Here is a 26,502-nt window from a genome sequence, read left to right as displayed (position 1 = left end):
AACATACAAAACACACATCAATGTCGAGTGTTGCAATTCGGTGAAATCGATCAAGTACATTTGCAAATATGTCAACAAAGGAAGCGATACAGCAGTTTTTGGGGTGGGAAATGCATTTGCATCTATCGATGAAATCAACCAATATCAACTGGGATGCTACATAAGTAGCAATGAAACAGTATGGTGCATTTTATCATTTCTAATCCATGAATAACATCCAGTAGGTGTTCATTTGGCAGTGAACTTAAAAATGGACAATGCGTGTACTTCCAACAGAAAATGAACATGCAAGACCATTGTCACCATCACCAACAGCGTTAACTGCATTTTCTCATTTTGGATTATATGTTTGCAAAGACGCTATTTTACTGAAATGCAACTTGCTACACGTGGAATTCATTGGTAAAAAATGTTCAACATCGCAAACAAGGTAAAGCAGTTGAAGGACATCCCTATTTATATTCGATCGACGCGTTAGACCGTCTGTACACTGTTCATCCAAACAGTGCAGAATGCTTTTACTTCCAATTACTGTTATTCAACGTAGACCAACATCCTTCCAAGAATTGAGAACAGTAGACAGTCTAATGTGCAACTTATCGTGAAGCTTGCCAAAAATTAATTATTCTTGAAAATCATGCACATTGGGACAATTCAATCGATGATGCATCGAATACAACTCAACTACAACAAATACTCACATTATTTGGAATCATATTGACAGTCGCTAACAAAGCACTGGTACAGTTGTGAATGGCTGCGCCGAATCGATCTGCAAACGATCTTTTCGATCATGATTTGAAACAAGAAACACACTTCAATGTTGACAAATTAGGTACATTTGTTCAAACGAATCTTCCAAAATATGTTTTAGAACAACAGCTGGTGTATGACAGAATTATGCATGTAATTATAAGCCAAAGTGGCGGATTGTATTTCCTAGATGTTGAGATGATGAGAAGATGTACTGTTGCCACGCATCCCACTAATTCCAACAGATGCAGTGCGACTCACATTTGCAATGATCATCAACAAAGCTCAGGGACAATCACTACAAGTGTGTGGACTAAATTTTTAAAATCCATGCATCTCACATGGACAACAATATGTGGCCTGCTTATGTGTCAGAAAACCTTCTGATTTATTCGTGTACACACGAGACGGAAAAACAAAAAAATATTGTTTATTCGAAAGCACTTCAATAAACAGAATTAAAACACAAACACTTTGTTTTTTTGAGTGGCATTGCAACGCACGTCAGGTATTAGCTAGTAAGATACATAAATGTGATATCATAAGAATAATCCAGCAGCAAGGAACAGAAGTGTAGCTTCTACAATATATAGGTGACTAACATACTTGACACACTTGTTCTATTCAAGTTTTTTGTAGTAAGTAAATTGATTTACTCACTTCAGATATAATTAAATATAAAGCATTATCTTTCTCTCATTTTAATGAAATTATGCTTGTTCTAGTTAAAAACTGTTTTTTTTTTATAGAGATGTATTTCATTGCCATATTTTAAAAATGAAATAAATTACATTATTGTAGAGCTCAGTTAAATTGGTAGTGCTTGTAAACAAAAATAATGGGGAAAAAAGTATAGTTCTAAACAATCGCATTTACCTTTTGCAGTCCTATTAATCAATTCTAAAATAATGACATTCCATTTTGTTAAGCTAAGCATAGAAGCACGTATCTTAAAACATGTTGTGTAAATGTATTTACATTAACATATCATTAAAATTTAATTTAATAGAATTCATTAATTAAGTATATTTTTTATCTTATTTTGACTATGGTAAGTACTGTGGTAGGTAGATGTACAATGCATACTAGTATTGACACACATTATGCTAATGAACATGTGATAATTTGTAGCATCGTCATTTGTAGACACCATATCCATACATAGGAAAGTTTGTATCTTTCCTATGTATGGATAGTTTCTATTAGTAATGATTAATTTTGTCAGTTACAAAACTACGGAATAACTTCATTATTTTGAATAGAAAAAAATTAAGTGAAGGTTGTTTAATCATCACCCAATTTTTTTTTTTTTTTTTGAGAAAGTTTTAAAAATTTGTATAATTATTAAAACATAAGTTTTATGGCTAGAATACTGTAGCTTCTGTAACCACATCCACTTTTACATATTTTAAATTAATTTAACTACTTTTAAAATTATTTTCTCTTTTTTCTAGTTTTCTTCAAAAAGGTTGCAGAGTACTTTAGTTATTGCTGAACATAACAATGAAAAATTATTTCCTATTACAAGAAATGCAATAAGTGCCGCAAATAAACTTGGTGGAGATATATCAGTATTAGTAGCTGGTACAAAATGTGCTTCTGTAAGTATTAAAAAAAAATTATAATTTAGTAATTGTCTACTGTTATGTATCTACATCTGATTCTTTTTAAATTGATCTCTAAATTTGGATACAATTAATTTTATTTATCATTTTAAAAATCTGAGAAATAATGAAATTAAATTTTTCTTCATTATTAGTACTTAACAAGGTTTGATAAAAAAATATACAGCATTTTGGTTTTTCTCAAAAAATCTTTATATATTCATCAGTATTGATTTTCTCACCTTCAAAATACTCCCCATCACATATAATACATTTGTGCCAACACTTTTTCCAAACTTTGAAGCACCTCTGGAACGCAATTTTTAGTATGGTGTTTGATGACTCTGTCATTCTGATGATTCTGTCTCTCTTCAATGGTTCTTTTCAGCTTGGGGAATAGGAAGAAGTCAAGGAGCAATGTCTGGCGAATGCGTAGGCTGAGGCATTATAACAGTGCGGTTTTTGACCAAATATTCATGAACTAGCAATGAAGTATATGAGCAGGTAAATATTGTGGTGCAATTTTTTTGCCACAAATCGGGGCATTTTCTTTGGATTGCTTCACACAAACAGCATAGAACTTCCAGGTGGTACTCTTTATTGACCTTAAAACCTGGTGGTAGGAACTCATGATACATTAAGCCATTGAAAACGAAGAACACAGTGATCAGAACCTTCACATTCGATCGAACTTGATGAGCTTTGCTCTTCAGGAAGCTTCCATTGGGATGATTGGGCCTTAGTTTCGACGTCCTACCCATACACCCGTGTTTTGTCTCCAGTTATGACTGGTTTGAGAAGTTCTGAATCGTCGTTCACTTCATTCAGCCACTTGTGAGCTTTGTTCTTTCAGTACTGCTTTTGGTTGAATTCAACAATTTTGAAACAAATTTTGTTGCCACATGTTTCATGTCCAAAACATCTGAAAAAATTGCTTGGCATGAGCCAAATGACATGTCAACATCATCAGCAACTTCTCTGATAATGATTCAGAGATTGTCCATAATCATTTAGTTCACTTTTTCAACATTATCATTTGTTGTTGATGTGCTGGGACATCCAGAGGGCTCATTGTCTTCATGTCCCGCCATTGTTTCATGTTTCTTCATTTCACATTTCTTCATGTTTCCATTGGAAACATTTGTATCACTTGTAATTGCTTGTTTTATTCATAGAAGAATTGCCAGAAGCAACATTCAACATTTCTAATGCGATGCTGCACTTTATTATTCCATTCTTAAAGCAAAATTAAATGCAAATTCGTTGTTCATTTTTTCAAGTTAAAAGTCAGTGACCGCATTAAAACATGTGTATCCTTTTCAAAAGCTAACAATAACCTAAGCATCCTATATGACTACCAATGTAAATATATGTTAGGGAAAAGTGTACAACACTACAAAAACAATATAGTTTCAAATGGACTTATACAGCAATAAAAATTTTTTTTAATTCTGCTTATTATTTTTATAAAACCTTGTACATGCATTATCTGCAACTCCATTCTAATCATTTTTCTGTCTGGTGCCTTTTCCATTTTAATTGTTTGTTGACTTAATGAAATTATAACATTGCTTTTGGTATTTGCAAGCTTAGATTAAGTGATTTTGTAAGACAAACCAAACTTAAACCATTTTCTAATTTCACATTGAATTATCACCATCCATGCAAAACTGTGTGTGGAGTAACCAAATGGTATTAGTAAATGGGATGTTCTCACTGTAAGAGATAGATGATGTTAATAAATAAACAAAAATAAGTTTAAAACATTGTGATTTCCACAATTTAAAAATATGTGGTTCGAAGACCACAACTTACTACATGAAAAAATGTCACTTTATTGCTTTTCGGATTTTGTTGCAACAGGATTTTCTTGCAGTGTGTTGAAAATATTGAAGCAGACATGAGTAGACTCTTACCTCTTAATATGACCAAGGTTTACTTCACTGCATTATTTAAAATATAAAATTGAGAGGCCCGAGTGAGTTGAGGCAAAAGTCAGCAGAAGAAAGTAAAATTGGGGTAAAAAGTACATTCAGGGTGAATGTGTTTTCGAAGGAATTGAATGCAGAACACAATTCTTTTTTTTAATACCACTATAAAATTTAAGCATTATTTAACATTATCAAGCAGTATACTGACGTTAGCACTACAATAATTAGTGACTACTGTATTCATATAATTACTTAAATACAAAAGGTTTCATTCATCTGACAATCAGTTTTATTGCTTATAATTTCATTGATTTGGAAATTTGTGTTCACACATAAACTAATGAGATGTTATGGCATGAAGTTAAGTTGAAATAAATACCTCAATTTGGCAATCAAAAATATCATTTTTCAAGGTCCCTCACTGAATGCATATTATAATTGAGATAACCTGACCATGATGGTCTTATTCATAACATTTTCACTGGAGTCTGAAAATGACTAGCACACAGTACACCATGGAAGGTGATTTAGTGGTAGTTGCTGACATCTCATCAATCTGAATAATAGTAAATACAGTTTTGTTATCTGTCTTTCTAACCTTCAGAATTGTTATAAATAATGAAAAATTATAGTTTTCTAATATAGTTGAAAAAGAAGTGGAGCTGGATACCTAATTATAAAGACAATTTTATTTAATTTTATGCTATATAAATATTCACAAATATTACAGTTCAAGTTTATTAAACTCAATTTAAAATAATTATATATATATATATTTTTTATGTTAATATTTAGTTCAAATTAACATTGACATCCCTGCAGAGTGATTAAATAGAATTATTTACTGTAAAAGAAGAGGAAGAAAGAAATTAACAATCAAATTCTTTAGATCAGAATTGGTAATTAAGGAAAATATCTTAAATTTTAGCAAGTAAGTTATCTAGGAAGACTTGATATTTCAAGGATGATATTAAATTTTATTTGGAAATAATTGATCCAGCTATTTAAGACTCAGGCAGGTACAGTAAACTTGTGTACCTACTCTTATATTGATTGCTAAGCACATTAGTTTTCTTGATAAACTGCACTCTGATAGAGATAATAATCTCACGATTAAAGTAATGTGGAAGTATACTTACTAGTTTTATAATCTCATTTTAATCATGTATATTGATTAAAAGATTGCTTAATTTAACTCTCAAATAGGCAATTTAAATTCTCAGATCAGCAAGCTATCTTTGGACCTCTCTTCACTCAGTTGTAAAAATAAATTTTTATTTTAAGTATATAGGGCAGTGACCATACAATTTTGGAATATAATATAATTTATAATTTCAGTGCTTTCACTTTTTTTTTGTTAATATAATAATTAAATGATTAAAACTGTCGGGTTAGTTTAGTGGCTGTTGTGTCTGCAAAATCAGATGATTTTTGAAGTCGAGAGTTCTAACATTCAAACCCTTGTAAAGGCTGCTGGTTTTATATAGATATGAATGTTAGACTGTAGATACTAGTGTTCTTTGGTGGTTGGTTTCAAGTAATAACAAATTTCAGGCGTGATCAACCTGAGTTGGTTCAAGACTATTTACACTTACATTGCATTACGTCTGCAACTACATTAAGTCTAGCAAGCCAGTAGAGATGATTGCAATTACCAATCTATACACATACACCCATAGCACCATAGCTAGAAAACTGATTGTAGAAAAGCGTAATAATTAAATGATTGTTTTTATACATTTTTAAATGAGTCCCTAGTTAAAAATTGAGTGTTTTTTTTTTTTTAGTAATTTATCATTAATATTGAAAAATATTATAGCTTTAAACTTTGTTATGCAAAAATCTAAAAATACAATCCTTTTAAAAAACCAATTAACTTTTAACTTTTGTCCTTTAAAAAAAAATGTTTGAACAAAACTAAAAACAAACAATCTACCCAAGAAGTACATAAAACTTTTCACAAAGGGTTTACAAGGGAAAAATATATTATTTTGTATAAAACATACCTAGTATTTCATATACTACCATACAAAATAGACAGGCAAACTCATCCAAACTACTGCAAGTTAGAGGTATATAAATATTGTAGCTGGTAAAAAAATGTGCTTCTGTAAGCATTAAAAAGAAATTACAATAATTTTTATTATTCCATTTTATGCTTGTTAAACATTTATAAATATTATAGTTCAGCAAAGAACTACAACAGTAATATATGATCTTTTGGATAGAAAAATTATTAAAATGACAATATTATAATGCAGTTTAGTAATTTAATTTTACAAAGCCAGTTGAACAAGAAACATCATCATCATCTTCACAAAGCCAAATTATTACCAGTCCAAGGTTAATTTAACATATTTTTTTTTATTTGATGATCAGTGTAGCAATACATGACTAAACTGAAACAAACATTTGTTAAAACTACTCCTTCCTAAATTCAGAAAAATGTGATTTTCATGAATTATTTGTGCTTTTAAATGACAGTTTTATATGTTTCATGTAAATTTTATCACCAAATAGTTATTCACTTAATTATTTATAAAATGAAAAGTTTTTTGGTGTTGTAAAATTATTTATGTGTAATAAAATTATGAAACCAATCTGTTTAATTTAGGTAGCAGAAGAAGTAAGCAAATGCTCAGGACCTACTAAAGTATTAATTGCTGAAAATGATGCTTTTAAAGGATTTTTACCAGAAAGTTTAACACCATTAATATTAAAAACACATGAACAGTTTAAATTCACACATATCATAGCAGGTGCTTCAGCATTAGGTAAAAATGTTTTACCACGTGTTGCTGCCAAACTTGATGTATCTCCTATTACTGATATAATTGCTATTAATGATGCAGAGACATTTGTGAGGACCATATATGCTGGTGAGCTTATATTTATTTACTTAAGTGTAGTAGTTTATATAAATTTATTCACAGTTGGCATTAATTATATGTTTAGTTTCATCTTGTGTTTATTTATATCAAATTTGTGAGCTGAATGTGACTTGTATGATCAAATTTCTTTAGATTTGTATAATGATAAAACTCTTAAACTTATTACATTTGTCTATTTATTAATTTACTAGCAGTCCCGGCAACACTTCGCTATAGGTAGATTTGAGTATATATATATATATATATATATATATATATATATTAAATGAACACAATTGAAAGTTTGATAAAATGTTAACCAAATGAACATTATGGAACTTCACAAAATTTAACTTATTCCTTTATTAATTTAACTTATCCCTTTTACCGTTTTCCTGTTTTCATTTTTACCATATTCACTTTCCCCCTTCCTCTTTTCCCTTTTTTATCCTTTTCCCCGTTTCCCCTTTTTATTTTTTCCATTTTCCCCTTCTTGTTTTACCTTCTTCCCTTTTTCAATTTTTCCATATTTCCCTTTTCTGATTTTTCCCTTTCTCCGTTTAAGCCCATGCGTAAATCGGTCCAGTAATTTTTTAGTCTATAGGGGACACACACATCAGAAACATTGAAATGGAATCATAAAATATTTAGTACAGCATGAAATATTTGTGCTCCACGCAGATATTAAACCATACAGTAGCTTAAATATTTACCTTAAATCCTAAATGTGCATCATTAGCAAACACTGAGAAAATTTCCTCTACAGGAAGAAACTACTAAAAATAAGAGAAAGTAGTGAACACTAATGAGTGTCTGCTTAGTGAACCAACATAAGAAACAATAAACCCTAGTAAAGAAGAATGACAATCTGGCACCCACTCTAGGAAATGGGCATCCATCCCATGCACAATGTCAGGGATCAGGGTAAAGACACAAATTTCTTTTTCAGAAATTACCAAATATTTTTAGATAAGTAAAAAATTGTGTAATATCAAAGTAATCCAAACATTTTGTACAAGTATAGTAACTGTACAGTTCATATTTTAGTGAAAAAAACATGTAGAACAATAGTGTGACATAATTTTTCAAAATCGTTTCTTTGGGTTTACATAAATATCAGAGATTATATTAGTTTGTTGTATCCAAGATGTTAATTTTTTTCTAATATTCTAATGGTTACAGGCCAAGTACAAAAAACTGCTTAAAAATATTATGATGATCAGAAACGTTTTGATAGGGCAGTTGGACAAGTTATTATTTAAAAGAATCTTTTTGAAAAATTATTTTTCCATTTAGAATCAGATTATAGCCCCGAAAATTTGATTTGAATGAATCTGCATTTGTTGTATTTCTTAAAAAAAAAAATTATATATATCTACGCCTTTATCTACGATTATTAAGGTTTATAAAGAATGGATTAGAATTTGTACTTCCTTTCTGTTTTGTTATTTTTACAAATATGTGACTCAAAAAGGTTTACAAGGAATTGATTAAAATCTGTACTACTTTTCCCATCTTTCAACATCTATTGTGAAAAGATATTACCAAATTATAAACATAAAAGTGGAAAAACTTTCACACTGTTAACTATCAAACACTGAATTATTGAACTCATATCATAAATGACCTTTTTTAAAGTGCGTATAAAATAGATTTTAGTTTTTTTTTTTAGAACTTTATATATGTATATATAAAGTATAACGTATAAAGTACACATATATATACGCATTATATTAAATACCCAAGGTAATAATTTAAGTTAAAGTAATCATGTGTATATGTTTTTGTTACATATTAGTAAGTTAAAGAAGAGATTTTCTGTATCCAGTTATAATTTTTGTATTTTTTACTAAAAAATTAATAATTCTTATTTATAAACTGTTAGTAATTTTTTTAAATATTTTCTACTTGTTATTTGTTTTTTATGCTTTAGAAATTGTTTCTCTAATTTTGACATATTTCATAATAATTGTAAAAATGTTACTGTTGATAACATACTGCGTGCTATGGTCAATAGTCCAATCTGTGAAGTTCTACTTTTATTATCTTCCATTGCAATTTAAATAATATGATAATACTGGTAATTAATATATGCTAATTTTATTGTCAGACATTGTGTAATTATTTTTACCATTTTCTGATTTTATATGAAAATGATATCCGTAGAATTTAAGCATCAATTTTTTTACAGGAAATTGGTTGTTTAAATTTTTCTTTATTGAATTTATTACTTTTATACCATTGCTCCTTAAACATCATTACCACCTTAAACATGTATTAGATATAAGTGCTGTCCATATCTTGGTACTAGCCTTGAATTTTAATTTAATTTATTTTACTTTCATTATCTTTAGAAAACAGTTTTGTGTTTACAGCTGTTTAATTTAAGCAATAAAACTTGTCTAAAAGATATATATTCCACTAAAAAAAATAATTAATTGTTGTACACAGTTCATCATGAGTCCTTGCCAGAAATAAACAACTAAAACGGGATTCATTTAATTACTTTCAAAATTGATGCATTTTTTCAAAAATAAATATCATACATTTGATTGTTCTACCAGTGGGTGAATTTTTTCTACATAGGTTTATTGCTCTGTAACTAAACATTCAACTTTTATATTGATAATACTGAATTTACTCACATACAAGCACACCTTCACCTTTCTTCTTATAAACTAGCATGAAATGTATGGGTGCTTGTGATATGTGGGGATTTCCAAATGAAGGTCCAATATCTGTAATTACCACAGTACTACACATTATTATGGTATAATATACATAAGTGGTAATAACATAAACAAATCATAGCTTGTATTCTAATTACATTTGATGTCACAACAATAACTTAATGTTGATTTGCATGCATTTTGTAGCCTGTATCAGTAATTGCCTGTTTTTAAATAAACTTTTATCATAAGCATTTTTGTTTATCTCCGCATTTCCAGTTATCATAACATTTGTTATTAATCATCCTGTATTTTTGTGTAGTACAAAAGTCATCTCGGCTAAACACATAACAATATTCATTCTGTTTTAGTCGAGCAAAGATAGATCATGCCATCAGTTTATATTTATACTGAGTTTTCCAGTTAATAATTTAAGCGAGCTAGTAAAAATAAGTTCTGTAAAACATCTATGTTCATTTACGGTTAGTGAAAAAGTAAAAGCTACTGGTTTAGCCAAGGAGATCGGTAATCGTGTAGCAGGCTGTAAATATGATATTTTAGAATCGTTTATAAGAGATTGGTGAAAGAAAAAAGAAAGCTTATTGATAGTAGTTAAAGTAGAAGAGCATTCATTTCACAATGGAATTCTAAAGTTTCCTCAAGTAGAAGAGCAGTTGTTTTCTTACATTCAAGACACATAAATAAGGATTAGCTGTTTCAACAGAGATAACACAAATAAAAATTGCACAAATCATGAGGCAATTTGAAACATCAAATTTTAAAGCAAATCGAGTATGTTTCAATCATTTTATGAATACTGTCTGTAAGAAAACATACCTCTATTTGTCAGCGTTTGTCAGATGCCTTTAAGGAAACATTATTGGGCTTCCATAGATGTGTAATTCAGTTACAACAAGAAAATAACTTTTTTAAAGCGGCAGATAGGAAATGCTGATCAAACAGTAGTTTACTTTGACATGCCACAATTAATGCTCTCTGTAATAAAACTGTTCGCGTCCATACTTGTTATGAAAAACAGCAATGTACAATCGCGTTGATAGTACTTACAGATGGGAATAAACTTCTACCGTTAATTGTATTTAGAAGAAAAATTCTTTCAAAGAGTGAAAAATTACTTGTAATTTTAGTTAACTTTTTCCTTAAAACTTCTCCATTATTTCTAACATCATACAGGAGTAAATACAGTATTTCATATTAGTAGTTTTGTATTTATGAGTTTGAAAAATTTTTTTTTTTTTTAATTAATATTTCTTGGAAGATCCTTATTAGTTATGAGATACCACCAAGATGTGGTTGTTTACAAACTTTCCAGAAGTCTAAAGTTTTTTTAATTTAACATAAATTTATTTTTATGTTAAGGCAATTTGTTTTATGATATATATTTCTTTGTTTAATTTACTTTTTATTTCTATTATACTTTGTATAATTAATTGCTCTATTTATCATATTTGTGTAAGTACTAATTTTTTGTGACCACTGGTGATTTGAACATCTATGTATAGTGGTTTTGTTAGATGTGGGTTTCCTATATACTGAAGTTATATATTGATTATTTTCATTATTAATTTCAATATTAGCACCTAACTTTAGTGCCTTATATAATGGTTATGATAATTCTTTAGTGCATAATATATATAATAAACAAATGTAAAAAATTAAAAATAATACACATTTAATAACATTAAACAGCACACAAAAAGTTGACACTGTATATTTAAAATATATATATATATATAATATACTGATAAAATAGTTGAACATATTGCAAAGGTTTTTGATAATAAATTTAAACCCATGTACCAGTCAAATAACCACATAATAAAATACTTAATAAGTAATAAATGTAAGGATTCATCTGATTTATATATGACTATATGACTAGATCATTTAAAACTAGATTCTTGGAACATTTAGAAATTATAAAAATGGTAAACTGGGTTTCTTTAATGTATCTGGTCATCTGATTATGAACAAACATACAATGTCTGATATTAGGACAAATTTAAAAATTCTGGAAATTAAAAAATATAATATGAATACAAATAGTAAGGGATTTGGCATTTTAGGAAAATACTACATATATATATATAAATAAATTTAATATGATCTACCGTCAGACAAATTATATGAGGATGACAGTATTTTGTAAGCTGTAGTAGATGGCACCACTATCTATTTTGATAGTGATGTATAATTTAATATATTTCAATCAATATAGTAAAGTAAGTTCAGTTAAATGAACGTGTATAATTGCTGTACTTAATTTTTTTTTTTTTGTTAATTAAATCTTATATCTTGATGTCATATTTTTACATGTGTAAAAGTTTTTACAATTTTATTTTTAATTTTAATTAATTTTTAGTATTTTAAATTTTGTTTTAATTTTTAATTTAACTGAATAAAAGTTTAAAATAAAAAGATTAAAGGTTTTTAATTTTAGATAAAATAATTAAATGCATAATATGTTATTATATTTTACGAAGTTTGTAATGTAATTTGAGATGAATGTATGAATATATAATGCAGCTAGTGATGCGAGTAAATCGCAAAAGCGCTCCTGCATATATAGTGGAATAAGGTAAGTCATCCTACTTTATTTATTCTGTACTTTGGTTGATTTAATAAAATAACTATATTTGTATATATTACAGAGGAGTATGTTTCTTAAAAGAATTGTTTTTAAAAAATATGTGTGTGTGCGCACGTGCATGCATGTTCACAGATAACTTTTCAAAAAAATTATTGAAAAGCATTAGCGAGAGTCCTTCACCCACCCTTTCTTACTCTTGTTTTTATAGGGAAAGGATTAGAGAAAGATCTAAAAATTAATTTTTGATGTGTTTATTTGTTACCTCTCTAATAACATTTCTGGTTTTATCATCCACACTGAATTCTTTTAATATTTCATAAAGGGATTATTATTGAGAGTTTACGATTGGGAATCGTATACTTTTTTAAAGTCAACAAAGACTATTGAGTAATATTTAGCTATTGCTTGTGTTTCATGGATAAAAGGTTTAACAGCAAGAATTTGTTCTGCAAAAGATTGAGATTTCCTAACGTTCTGTTTTTATAAGGGTGTCTCAAAAAGGACACAACCCCTTTGTTTGATGATGTAAATTTATTACAAAAATGTTAACATTAATAAAATATTTATACAACAATATTCAAATTACCTTTAATAACTTTACAGTAGATGTTCAAAATGATTTCCTGTGATTCCGATGCAGGTTCATACATGTTTCATAACATTTGCAGCTACTTGTAATGGTTGAAATCTCACTCTCATTGTTAGCCTTCAATTCGTCAAGTGTATGAGGATTGTTTTTAAAAATTACACTTTTTAAATGCCCCCACAGGAAAAGGTTTTCTGATGTAAGATCTGGGGATCTTGGAAGCCACAGCCGTATCAAAACGACGTAGTTAACACAGTAGAGATAAATTTATACTTGTATAGCACTAGTGCGTAAGAAGGACATTTCAACTGTTACAAGCTGCTAACCTTGAGTACAGTGTTGCCAACTGGCATGTAGGGAGAAATAAAATTTACTTCTTAATCTTAAGGTTGCGGCCTTTTTGAAACATCTGTTACTTTTTTTTTGGAGGAGGATCACAATTTAATAATTTCTCAAACTTGTAAAAAGTTCAAAGTTCTGTGTTATTATAGAATAATTTTCATTTTTAAAATGTAGATTTCTAGCTTGGTGGCCTTTTAATTTGGAATTAAATATTTATAGAAGTCTTGTGTATTGAAGCCTTCAATGTCTTTTTTTTTACAGCCATTGATCTTGTTTGTCCACCATTTATTTGTGTTTCTCTTTGTTGCAAAAAGGATTGTTTTTTGTTTTGTTTTTTTTTTTTTAGTTATTTCTGAATCTTTATATATTTTAATCATTTAAGAGTTAAAAATATTTTTTTATTTAATTTAGTGCAACATATTTATTCAGTCGTACTCCATTCATTTTTTAAGCTTATTATAATGAAATAAATACTCTACCAAATAAAATGTTATAACAACTTTGATTTTTCTCTGACCCGTTTTATTCTAACTTTATACTACTTACTTCAGATGCTACAGCCTTTGAGGAGCCATGGTCTCCTATTTAATTTGGTAAGGGGATTTAAAATTAATATGATATGAATAAAATTAAATGTACTTTGGTATATTCGTAACAAAATTTGTACCAGCATTTTTTAAGGAAACAGATGTTTCCTTTCTATATTTCAAAATTATTATTTTTTTTAAAAACATACTCATCTGATAAAGTAGCACATCACTGGAAAAGTACTCTTGAACATGTATAAAAATATTAAAAGCAATTAATGTAGTTTGTTGGTCACAAATTTAATAAATGCATGTGCTATATAGTTATCTGAACTAAAAAACACCAAAATAAAAAGGCATTTCAACTTGGAAGCTATATACATAAATACTGACAGCAGATCTGTTAAAAAAATTTTCTTTTCTATTTATATGGTTTTTTTTTTTAATAAGAAAATAATTGAAGTCATGAAAGCTATAATAATTTTCAATTATACTGTTAGAAAAAAGATAAATTTCAAGAAAGTTCAGCTGCATCATAGCCAGATTTTTATAAGTTTGTTCGCAGTAAATATAAAAGAATAATTCTCTAAATTATTTTGCTGGTTTCTTAACAGATGCAGTTATCTTCACTTATACTGTTGAAACATAATTTTTAAAAATATGTTACAGTTTCTCTATTGTGCCTTCATTAATAGTATTCATCATATGTTCAAAGGATTACAGTACATGCTTTTAATCCAAACTGCTCTTGTTTGTACCTGCAATATTTAATCCAGCTTGTGTTTACATATGGAGAATACATTTTGACATTTATCTGACTTTAGTAAATGTGTCCTTATAAATTACATAAAAATAGAAAAACTGTACTTAATGTATGTTTATTTTGTGATCGCAGGTAATGCAATATTAACACTGAAATCGAAAGATCCAGTTAAGGTTATAAGTGTACGAGGTACTAGTTTTGAACCAGTTGCTGATGGAGGTAGTGCTAAGACTGAGCTGGCTCCAGCTGGTGATTATGCATCTAAAGTTTCAGAATTTATCAGCCAAGAATTATCAAAAAGCGATCGCCCAGAATTAACTAGTGCCAAAGTTGTCATCAGCGGAGGTAAGTTTATGAGTTTAATGTAAAATAGAATTCATCCAGGTAAAGTCTAGTTGTTTGTTACTCTCTACATCATCCACTCTCGCTTATTTAGTCTCAAATGATATCAATTTCTACTTTTTACTATAATTTAATTTTAAAATGTAGGCTTCTGGCCTACACCCACTTAGGTGTACCACTAAGTATAATCAGAAGCCATGGATGGTTCACAAACATTACTCAATGTAAACAATGCTGGTTGAAGTTTCCCTTTGAACAAGTAATTTCATGGTGTTGTTTATTTGTACAGTGTCCATATTACACAAAAGAGGTTGTTGTTTAATTGGAAAGTGTCCATATTACACAAAGGAGATTAAATTTGGCAAAAGTAATTTGTAGATTACCTTTCAATTTTTAGTTGTCATGATGAATTTTCACAAAGCTTGAAGCTTGTACTAACAGTCAAGTATGGTTCATCATGATTATGTTCCTAAAGGACAAACAGTCAATAAAGAGTACTATATAAATGTTCTTCATTGTTTGAGAGATGCTGTTCTCGACGTAAGAGACCACAGCTTTGAAAAATGATAATTGGAGGATTCATCACAACAGTGCTCCAGCTGTTGCATCACAACTTATCCAAAGATTCTTGGCAAACCAATTTCATCAGGCTCCTTACTCACAAGACATGGCTCCATGCTATTTTTAGCTCTTTCCTAAGCTTAAAATTCTGCTTAAAGAAAAGAGATTTGAAGACAGAAAAGATCAAAAGAAATATGATAGGACTAGGTACTCACTAAAAATGACTTGAAAAATGTCTCCAATATTGGAAACTTTGCTGGCATAAGTGTGTTACATCAGAAGGGCCTACTTTGAAAAGGCAAGTCATTGAACTAAGTAAATAAGATTTAAGTATTTTTGTTTTTATGAGCCAAGGTTTGATATGTTTTGATCATACCTCGTACAGTAAAATTATGATTTATACATTTGCTAATAAAAGTATTCTTATAGTTTTTCTGGTAAAGATGCACCAAAGTAATGTGAAAATGCTCCTGGAAAAAACTAAGTGATCTTTATACTAATTATTAGTTATTTTAATTGTCTTACAATTTACCAAATCAGTGGTTAATTGTTAAAAAAAAAAATTGTTAATAAATGAATGACACATAGATCAAGCTTTACAGTTTCTTTTTCTGTATGATTAATGCGTAATTAAATAAAACACTCATTTTTTACATTATAATTGTGTAGCATCCTAAATAATAGTATTATATCACATTATTTGAGCAAGACTAAATCATATTTGTAACTGTTAGAATGTATTATAATTAAATTTAATTATAATTATACCTTTGAAATCTAAACATACATACCTTTCTAATCAGAGAAATTAATGTATTTGACAGTCTAAATCATATGGACAGTACTACTACATAACATTTAATGTTTAAATAACATTAAAGATTTGTCGTAATACTTACTATTTGAATTTGGGAGAGGAGAAATTGAAGAGCCATAGAACTGCCGCCTACAGCAGCTATAAGTTAAATTACATTAAATACAATTTACATTTGCTCTGTTGCATAATTTTTATATATGTGTTTTCAAAATTGTAGTTTTACCTGCATATTGCTCAGAATATCCTTTCTTTAAGAGAAAATTTTTTTCATTGGCAATTGAAAGTACAATTTTTTCACTTTGATAATATAAATCATACTACTTCTGATTTTAGAAATTTAATATGTATGGCTATTTTTTTTTAATTTGTTCTACATTAGTTATTTATTCACTTTTTTCTCAGTTGCCATATTTGAAACTAATAAGTTTCAATTAGTGGTATTTATCAATCGCCAAATCTTTTTCAGGACGTGGAATGAAGTCTGGTGAAAACTTCAGTTTACTTTATTCTCTTGCTGATAAAATGAATGCTGCAGTTGGTGCGTCAAGAGCAGCAGTTGATGCTGGATTTGTACCAAATGATTTACAGGTCGGACAAACAGGAAAAATTGTTGCACCGGTAAGATATTTTTTATTATTATTCACAAATTTATGTTATATTTTGTAATTAGTGATTAACTAAAAGCTTTGGAACATGTGAAGCAATCCCAGTTCTCAAATTAAATTTAAAAAATAAAGAAAAACTTAGCTGCTTGATAATGTAATGTAATGTAAGAGGCAATAAAATCTATGGTCACCTTTGATGCAAATTGATACCTAAATGGCAATTGTTTTATTTATTTACTGTTTATATTAATCGTTAAACATTTGTTTAATAAAAATTGAGAAAATTAAGAAAAAATATGTTGGGTGATCAATGTTGGCAGATGGTTTGAAGATTTGTTGCCATGTGTCGACACTTGTTCAATAGCCTTTAGATATGCAAAGTAAGTAAGTCTATACAGAACATTATTCATCATCTTTTTTTACTGATACTGCGAACAAAATTTCCAGGTTTCAATTTAATGTTCTTAGATTTTTTGCCTTTTTTGAATTTTCTTCTTCAAATTTCTGGAAAGAATTTAATTTATGTGCTAAATGATAATAAAAGACAAATTTTAATTCACTCTCCATAGACTGTGTGATATTTGTGGTAAAAATCAGTTTGGAGAATATAAAGTATAGAAAAATTAATTAGATAATAATTTTCACTTGCCAACTATTTTTATTGTTATGTCCGAGCGCTTTCGGATATTAATCCATCATTAGGAACATTTATGTGTTATGTATTATAATTATTTCCTTCACAGATTAATCTATTAAGTGAATTTTGAATTATAAATACAACAATTGATCGTCAAAAGGTAAAAATAATGTTGACATTGTCTGTCATGTCAGTATGAAGCTCTCAATTATTATGTTTATTAGTATGAATTAGTATAACCAACCTAAGAATCAAAATTATTGTTCAATATTTGTTTAAATAATATATCATTATCAAATTTCATTTGTTCATTTATCAAATTTTTATTATTTAAGTATATGTAATATTTTTCAATATTTGTTTTATGAAGGTTATTAGAATATTCAAGAATATTAATAAAATTATCTGGGTTGTAATTATGGTTATTTTTTTAAGATATATCTAGCAAAATAGGATTGTTCTTTATCTCCCTTGTTTATACAATTAATGTGTTCATTAATTCTGATCAAAAAGATCAGTTTGTCATCCTGATATATTCCAAATCGCAATTTGCGCATTTTAAACTATATACTCCCTGTTTATTAGAAAAATACTAATTTACATATTCTTAACAAAAACCAATTCTGTATGTGCTGATTAACAGTAGTTTAATCTAATTTTAATCTAAGAATTTTATTAAAATGAGATGTTTTCACCAGTTGTGAATGGGAACACATGGCAACATAATGACAAAACAGACAAAATGAATTAATAAAAAAAAGCAAAATTATCAACCCATACCCCAAAAAAAGAATTTGAAAAACATGTTTTTCACTAAAAATAAAAAAATATTATAAAACTGAAAATACTATTTAAAATTCCAAACTGATGTTGTGTAGTAGGATGAGCTGGTTGTACCCCTATTCCCCATTGCTTTTTAATTTGTAGTTGAAAGAAGCAATAAACTAAATGTAACTTGAGTCTGGAGTAGTAATATTAATACAAAAATTAAAATTTGTTAATAATACTAACATAAAACTAGACTTAGACAAAACTTTGAATGAGTTAAATATAACGAATGGTATTGATTCATTTCAAAAATAGAAAGTCAGTTTGAATAAAGAGGAGGTCAATATTAAGATAGAACACATTTGTTGTTTAAAAAATAAGATTACAAAAGATAATTTAAGTAAGGATATCAAAAGCAGACTGGCACAAACAATGAAAGCTTTCAAAGAGAATAACTTAGTATCAAACACAGGTCTTGAATAAAGTGTAACAGTTAATTGAAAAATATTATGGTATGATCAAGTATAAAATGAAGATGTTTTAAAACATGGAGAAAACACAAGTTTGTGGCAGATTTCTTGTAACAAGGATGAGTCTTTTAGACCTTGTATAAGGCATCCAGAATTTTACTGTTAAAAAAAGAGTTTGACTGTTTTGAGAGTTGGGTTGTAGAAGAAAATTTACATTGTAAAAATAATAACTGATAATTAAGTAAACAATTACAATTAAAGTACAGTCATATAACAGGATGATAAGCAATTGACACAAAACAGAAAGAATTTAATCAAATTCAACTTCATCAAATTAGTCAAAATGGCCAGTAAAATAAAAGAGAGAAAAAAGATTAATCTAAACATTGTGTTCATGTCATTGATGTTCATAATTATATATTGAACAAATGTTCAATAACAAATTTTTAATAATGAAAAGCTTACCTTTTTTTAAGACAATATAGAGAAAAAAAACAAAAAACAGTATGGTTTCAGTTATGAATGAAATAGTATGATCAATTTGATTGTTCTATAAGAATTTGTTATTTAAGAAATCACCATTCTCTTTTAAATTCCCCTCTATTTTTCAAATTATTAAATCTTATTTAACTATTTAAGTCTACGTATCATTTTAGTAGTAGCATTTTATGGATGTGAAATAACAGAAGAAAAGCAAGAAAGAATAAAAAGGCTTTGAAATAGACAGGTTGGAATTAAGACTTATTTGTGAAAATACCAAGCCCTCCCAAATAATTACTAGGTATAATATTAAACTACTGTGCTACAGTCCATTTGTATCTTGGCCTTCTTAATAACTGCTCTCAAAAGTGTCTAGAGCTAATGTTTCACCATACTACTATCTAATAGCACACAGTGCCTTACTATATATCTCCTCTCTCTCTCTCTCTCTCTCTCTCTCTCTCTCTCTCTCTCTCTCTCTCTCTCTCTCTCTCTCTCTCTCTCTCTCTCCCTCTCCCTCTCCCTCTCCCTCTCCCTCTCTCTCTCCCTCTCCCTCTCCCTCTCCCTCTCCCTCTCCCTCTCCCTCTCCCTCTCCCTCTCCCTCTCCCTCTCCCTCTCCCTCTCCCTCTCCCTCTCCCTCTCCCTCGCTCTCTATCTCTCTATCTCTCTCTCTCTCTCTGTGTGTGTGTGTGTGTGTGTGTGTGTGTGTTTCTTTCTTTGTCGCAAATATTCTGATTTGTCAGTCTTCATTTTTGTTTCTTTTGATCTCAGTACATTCTTGACAAATAATTGGTCACAATAATATTTCCTTTCTTATCTTAATCAATTCATCATTAATTTGTTGTTATTTATCATTCATTCTTAAGTGCTGTTCCACCTTTGTGGAGAACCTTTTTTCATATTTGCTGATATCCATATCTCTGATTCATATGTAACAATAGATGTTGTCATTGTTTTATAAAAATTATTATTTTTGTTGCACTTGTAACATGTTTTGATTTAAATGTACACTGGAGGGCATAGTAAATTATGGTATTTAATGGAAGTTAAAAAAATAATATTAATTAAGTTGAAATAAATGTTGTCAGTGTAAATTTTATGTTGACTATTTTGCAAACTTTAGTGTGCTGATAGCTTAATGAATGTAAAATTATTTTAAAATAACTAAAATATAATGCAGTGATCAATTTTATTTGTTTAATTTTGAACAAGATCGTATAATACTCTTATTTCAAATAATTCCTTTCTTTACAAGCTAACAATTCTCAACCTCTGGAACATCTTGGTGAGTAGCTTCCTGGAAATTAAATTGTGTACAGAACAGAACACAAGAATAGCGGAGGATACATATCACCTGTTATTCGCAGAACCTGGACAGCAGTCCCTTGCTGCTGGTCTTTCTTATTGTCGTGCGAGTGTTTGGTTATTTAATGTCAGTTATATATTGGTTTTGTTTATGGATGGAATTGTGGATTGCATTCCAATCCTTACAGATCAATTTAAAATTGTTACTCGGGTTGATCTCGGGAGATTAACGATGTATTTGTGTCTTTTCCCAGCATGATTCCCCTTCAGTCCATCCACTGAAGGCCTGTTGGTGCTAGTGCCTTTTGTTCTAGCAGGAATGTGCCTGAAGGGATCCTCGTTATTGGAGGATGTAATGCACTCCCTTTGCCAGAGGCAGTTGCATGTGCTGATTTGCCAACATTTGTAAGATGGAGGAAAGAAGGGTAGTAGGTGGAAAATTGTGTTTTTGTGGTTGTTGTAATTGACAGAAGTTATGTAATGCAGGGTGTAATTTAACTACATCTAATGGCATTTTTTAGTAGTTAATGGCCATAAAAAAATGCTTGCTATTAACCAGTTTTATTACAAACAAATTACAGACATAAAATACATTTTGTTTAACTATTAAATATTAAAACTTGTTTTTATCCCCCAAAGAAAAAGGATTGTTTTATATGTATGCCGCATGTGTTTATTGTATGTGTATATCTGAGTCATTGTAATTTTAGGTTAAATTAATTTTGTGGTTAAATTAATTTTAATGCAATTTTTGGTAAATAGAACCAGAACTCTGCAGGGTAGATGTATTATGCTAATATACCTGGAATAAAAGAATTGCAGCTACTGTATATTTTCAGCACATTGTTAGAACACATTCTGTTTTTTAGTTTGTTTGTTTTTTTAATTGTTTTAATTCTTTTTTAGAAATATTAAAGTAAAATATTTTTTACTCTAATATTCTGCATAAATTAGTTATATTATGCAGAATATTAGAGTGGATCCATCAGTGGATTTTTTAAAAATGTTATTAATTATGCAAAACCAATTTAAAAACGTCTTCATATTGCTACCTTCACATTCACAAAATCTGAAAAAAAGGAAAGTAAATCATACTAATGAATTTTGTTCTTAAATTTTCCTGAAAATTTAGGTTATTTGTGCCATTCAAAAAGTAATTAAATGTCATTTTTTCAGGAATTATATATTGCTGTTGGAATTTCTGGTGCTATACAACATTTAGCTGGAATGAAAGACTCAAAAACTATTGTTGCCATAAATAAAGATCCTGAAGCACCAATATTTCAAGTAGCTGATTATGGATTGGTTGCAGATCTGTTTAAAGCTGTTCCAGAATTAACTCAAAAGTTATAACAGCTTGAACACAATCAATTGGTGGCAGAAATAAAATAATATTGATGTAATTTTAATTTAAATTAAATTTAAAACGTTATCACAGTAAAACATTAAACGATCGGATTAAAGTTGCTGAATATGTTAGTGAAGGCAAAATTTGTAGCATTAGAATTCAGTTGAGTGTTCATTCAAACTGTATACAAGATATCTGAGGAAATTTTATTGATTGTATCAGTTTAAGGTAAAAATCTATATTGCAAGTGTCTTAATGTAATACGGGTAAAATACTTTTGCATTTGATTTATAAAAACTTAAATGTAAATTAAATTTATATTCATTTCATCTGAAATGATTTGGTGATACGTTTATTTTACTTTTAAAAAAATGTCATATTAGAAAAGAAAAATGTTATAAAATTTTTTATCCACTTAGAAATAATTGATTAACATTTTGCAGTAAATATTTTTTATAAATATGAGAAATATTTATCAGAATGAAAATGTATTGGAGCTTATCAATATTTTTTATATTCCTCTTTTAATTTTAGCAGATTTTCTTTCTACTGATCTTATTTATTGCTTTTTAAAGGTTATATTTACTTTTGTTTTTAAATTTTATTTATTTATTGTATGTAACTTTTAATTACCAAGAATTGTAAAAAAGTAATTTGTAAAATATTTTTATTTGATTTTTTTTCATTAAACAAAATTGTTACCTAATTACATTTTCTTATTGTAACATTTTCTTTTTATTGTGTACAGTTTGCATGCAAAGTTAGACATCAGTATTTTTGTATTTTAGAAAAATTTAGGATGCCCAGTTTTATTGGATAGTTATTTATTGGATTTAAGTTATTAAGCCTATTGTGGTGGTATGAGATAGAAGAAGTTTATGTCAGTCCATGATACCCACCAGATTGGTCTAGTGGTGAACACGTCTTCCCAAATCAGTTGATTTGGAAATCAAGAGTTCCAGCATTCAAGTCCTAGTAAAGGCAATTATTTTTATGAGAATTTGAATACTAGATCGTGGATACCAGTGTTCTTTGATGGTTAGGTTTCAGTTAACCACACATCTCAGGAATGGTTGAACTGAGACTGTACAAGAGTACACTTCATTTATACTCATACATATCACCGGCATTCATCCTCCTAAGTAATACCTGAACGGTAATTCCTGGAGACTGAACAGGAAAAAGAAAAAAAAGGTCAGCCCATGATACACACTACCAGACCCATCAAGGATGTAGTGGTTTTGTTGATCCCTGACAGTTGAACCTGTACTCACAGAACTTAAAATCGAAATGAAAAGATTAGACTCGGGTAAAAGAATCACTGGTGAGCTTAAAAAAGGATTTTCTACAGTTGGAGGAAAGCAACTTCAATCAAAGGAATGCTACATCCCCTGTAGGCAATAGGTATATTTAGATAATTCCTGTCATGCAGTAAACATTCAAAATTGGAAATATTTCTGCCATTATTTATTCTGTAGCTAATTTTCAAACATATTATTTCAAACTACTAATGATGAAAAACAATGTACATTGCACATTATTTTTTAACAGAAAGAATGTATTAATTTTTTGTTTGTCACTGTCCGAGTGTTTCTTATAGCTGAAATACCTGTAAACCAAAAGAGCAGTCAGGAGCACCAATCAAAATTGTTTTCTCTAAAGAGAATGATGTTTACTATTCATCCAATCCCTGTGACAAAAAGCGTGAAATTAGTGAACAGTGAAAAGGACAACAGCAAAACACGCATTTCCTAACTTTCCCTAATAAGATTGGATATTATAATTCTTGAGGATGTTTGTTTCATTTTGAGGAATGATTTATATCTCATGGTTGTTAATCTACAACTGTTTTGATTTGGAAACAAGTTGGAGGTTTCAGTTTAGATCTTTCACAAGCACAGATCTTAAAACAAGTAGAATGTATGCTGCTATTGAAAGAAAAATTGTCTGATTTACAGTTAACTTACCATATTTATTTCAGGTTGATTCTTCCTTTCTTCTTGCTGTAAAGTTGTCTATGACCAAATTTAAAAAAGTTAGCAATATTTTTCAATCCTTGGAATAATTCCTTTTTAATGCTTATTAATCGTATTCACACTTTTCAGATAGAATTGTGTTAAGTTTAGATTCCTTTAAATTGAAATCCAATTTAGAAGTTTCTCTTAGGTTAAACATTAATTGGAGAGTGACATTAGTAGGACGATACTAATGCTGATTCAAATCCAACTAAAATTCCACTCAATTTGAAATTTCTACAGCAAAATCAAACGTAAAGTTTTCACGGCAGCAGATTAACTGTGTATAATCCCTACAAGACTTTTTTTTTTATTGGGTCAAATAATTATGAAACACTGGCTAGGGAAGAAGGGATTGTCCAGTTCACAATTTAAATCATCTTTCTAAATATTTCCTGTTAGTATGAGGAAATTCTGAATATTGTTTTTAAAAAAGTATATATAAACATTGATAATTTTTTAATAAAAGTAGATCATGTATTTCAACCAAAGGTCGTGGTAGATGTATGGTGACAAGAAAGAAACATTTATTCCAGTTGCCTGTTTCATTCTTGAAAAAAGTTGAAGAACAATTCATAGCAAGTTTTGATTCCAAATGTATGAATAGATGACCATATTTCCATCTGTAAGAAACTTTTTTAACACTTTCAAGACAAATGTAAGAATATGTGATTTAATGCTCTAGACTCTAGAGCACTGATTTCCAAACTATTTGCCGCATCCCCCGGGGAGCCGTGGCCTCTTCACAGGGGTGTCACAAAATATTGTAAAAGCTTTATAATTAATTGTACCAAGACATTTATACCTTTATACATTTATAATGTTAATAAATTTATAAATGTTAATAAATTTATACATTTATAATCTTAATAAAGTAAAACAAAAAAAAAGTTAAATAATGAAGATACATGAGTTTATTTATTTTTATCTCTTGCTTAGTGAGTAACTTTTACTTAGGGTAGGGCACTATGGAAAAATAATAATTGAAAAGGGGCACCATGATTCAGAAAGGGCACTGTGACTCAGAAAAGTTTGGGAGCCACTGCTCTAGAGCATTGATTCTCAAACTTTTTCGCCCACCGCCCAAATTGAGAATCGAAAATTTTCTAGCGCCCCCAAAATTTTTAAATTTACCATTTGTTAAAAATAATAATTGGAGTTGCTGTTTTTAAGATGCGCTCTTAAAAAGAGCAATTGCTGCAATTATTGTTTTTAAAGGTGGCGTATCCTATTTCTGAATTGAAACTTACATTTTAAATGAGAGCAATTAAACACATATTTAATCATATTTGGAAGTATTTTTATTAAAATTGTTTTAAAAATTATTACAATTTTATCTATGTAGTTATATAACAACAATAGTGATAGCATGTTCAGTATAACAATACAATAATTAAAACAAAGCTTTCTACTCAGAGATTTTACACTTGCATTAATGTGAAGGATGAATCTGATGTACTTTAATGTACATTCATCAGGCTTGAATTTAGTTAAAAACAGCCGTAAGTCACTGCATACGGTAACATGTAGTTGATTTCTCTTTTTGGTTAGCAACTACTATAGCACTAAATCCACGTTCAGAGAAATACAGACAAATAGATATGGAATTTTAAAGTTTTACCTAACTTTAATGACAAATTGTGAGGTCTTAATTGAAGTATTGCAGTTTTTGGATTTTGTATATTTTTTTACAATTTTATCTTTATAGTTAGTTATATAACAACAATAGTGATAGTATATTCAATATAACAATACAATAATTTAAACAAAGCTTTCAGTTGAAAGATTACACTTGTATAACATGATTTTGGGTTAAGCTGAGAGTGGGTGATACATATTGCAGTCTCAGTCTTTAAAGATTTCAATACCTTGGCACTAAATGAACAAAAGCCAAGAACTGCAATGCTACATTAAAGACCTCACAATCTGTCATTAAAGCTAGATCAAACCCCTTTAATTTCCATATTTATTTATATCGATACATTGCATAGATCGGGTGATATGCAGAATTAAAGACAAAAGTGGCCTATTCTCTTTAAAGTAGAATATTTCCGTTCAGAAAAATCATAGAGAGACATACAAAAAAAGAAATTAAAGCTAAGTTTTTAAATGATTTTAATGCAGTTTACTGAAAAAATTTTGTTTTCTCTATGCACCCAATCAAACCATGAAGAAAATCTTTCAGATTTTTAAATTGTTTCTTCTCACTGATTTTTTTTTTTTTTTTAAATCTGAAGTGTACTGTCAAAACGTAGAGATTCAACTTTAAGTTTTTTTTGTTCGTCTAAGCTTCTTGGTTGCAAAGTTAAGTAGCTTGAACACAATAATTTTTTATCATAAAATATGCATGTCCCAATAATTTTTTGTACTAGTATAGAAGGTATTTAGTTTTAGTTTGAAATATCAGGAAAACATAATTTTTGCATTTTTTTTTAATCAGCCATTGATTGCTTCCTTAGACCGCCTGAATGCCCCCAATTTTCTGTGGGCCTCCCACC

At 28.9% G+C, this 26,502-nt stretch overlaps 1 protein-coding gene across 1 annotated transcript in view; it reads left to right on the top strand.

Moving 5' to 3' along the window:
• wal (electron transfer flavoprotein subunit alpha wal) overlaps positions 1-22,695 on the top strand; it is a 32,775-nt gene extending 10,080 nt beyond the window's left edge. Inside the window, exons 2-6 of the mRNA XM_075360060.1 lie at positions 2,208-2,354; positions 6,903-7,167; positions 14,789-15,001; positions 16,843-16,994; positions 21,818-22,695. Of these exons, the coding sequence (XP_075216175.1) occupies positions 2,208-2,354; positions 6,903-7,167; positions 14,789-15,001; positions 16,843-16,994; positions 21,818-21,994 (954 nt within the window). The 3' untranslated portion in view covers positions 21,995-22,695. The remainder of the gene's footprint in view (positions 1-2,207; positions 2,355-6,902; positions 7,168-14,788; positions 15,002-16,842; positions 16,995-21,817) is intronic.
• Positions 22,696-26,502: the final 3,807 nt, after the last annotated feature.

This window comes from Lycorma delicatula, chromosome 3 (assembly GCF_047948215.1).
Source record: "Lycorma delicatula isolate Av1 chromosome 3, ASM4794821v1, whole genome shotgun sequence".
Lineage (NCBI taxonomy): Eukaryota > Metazoa > Arthropoda > Insecta > Hemiptera > Fulgoridae > Lycorma > Lycorma delicatula.
Note: the sequence above shows the minus strand (reverse complement) of the source record. Positions and strands in the feature narration are given on the sequence as shown.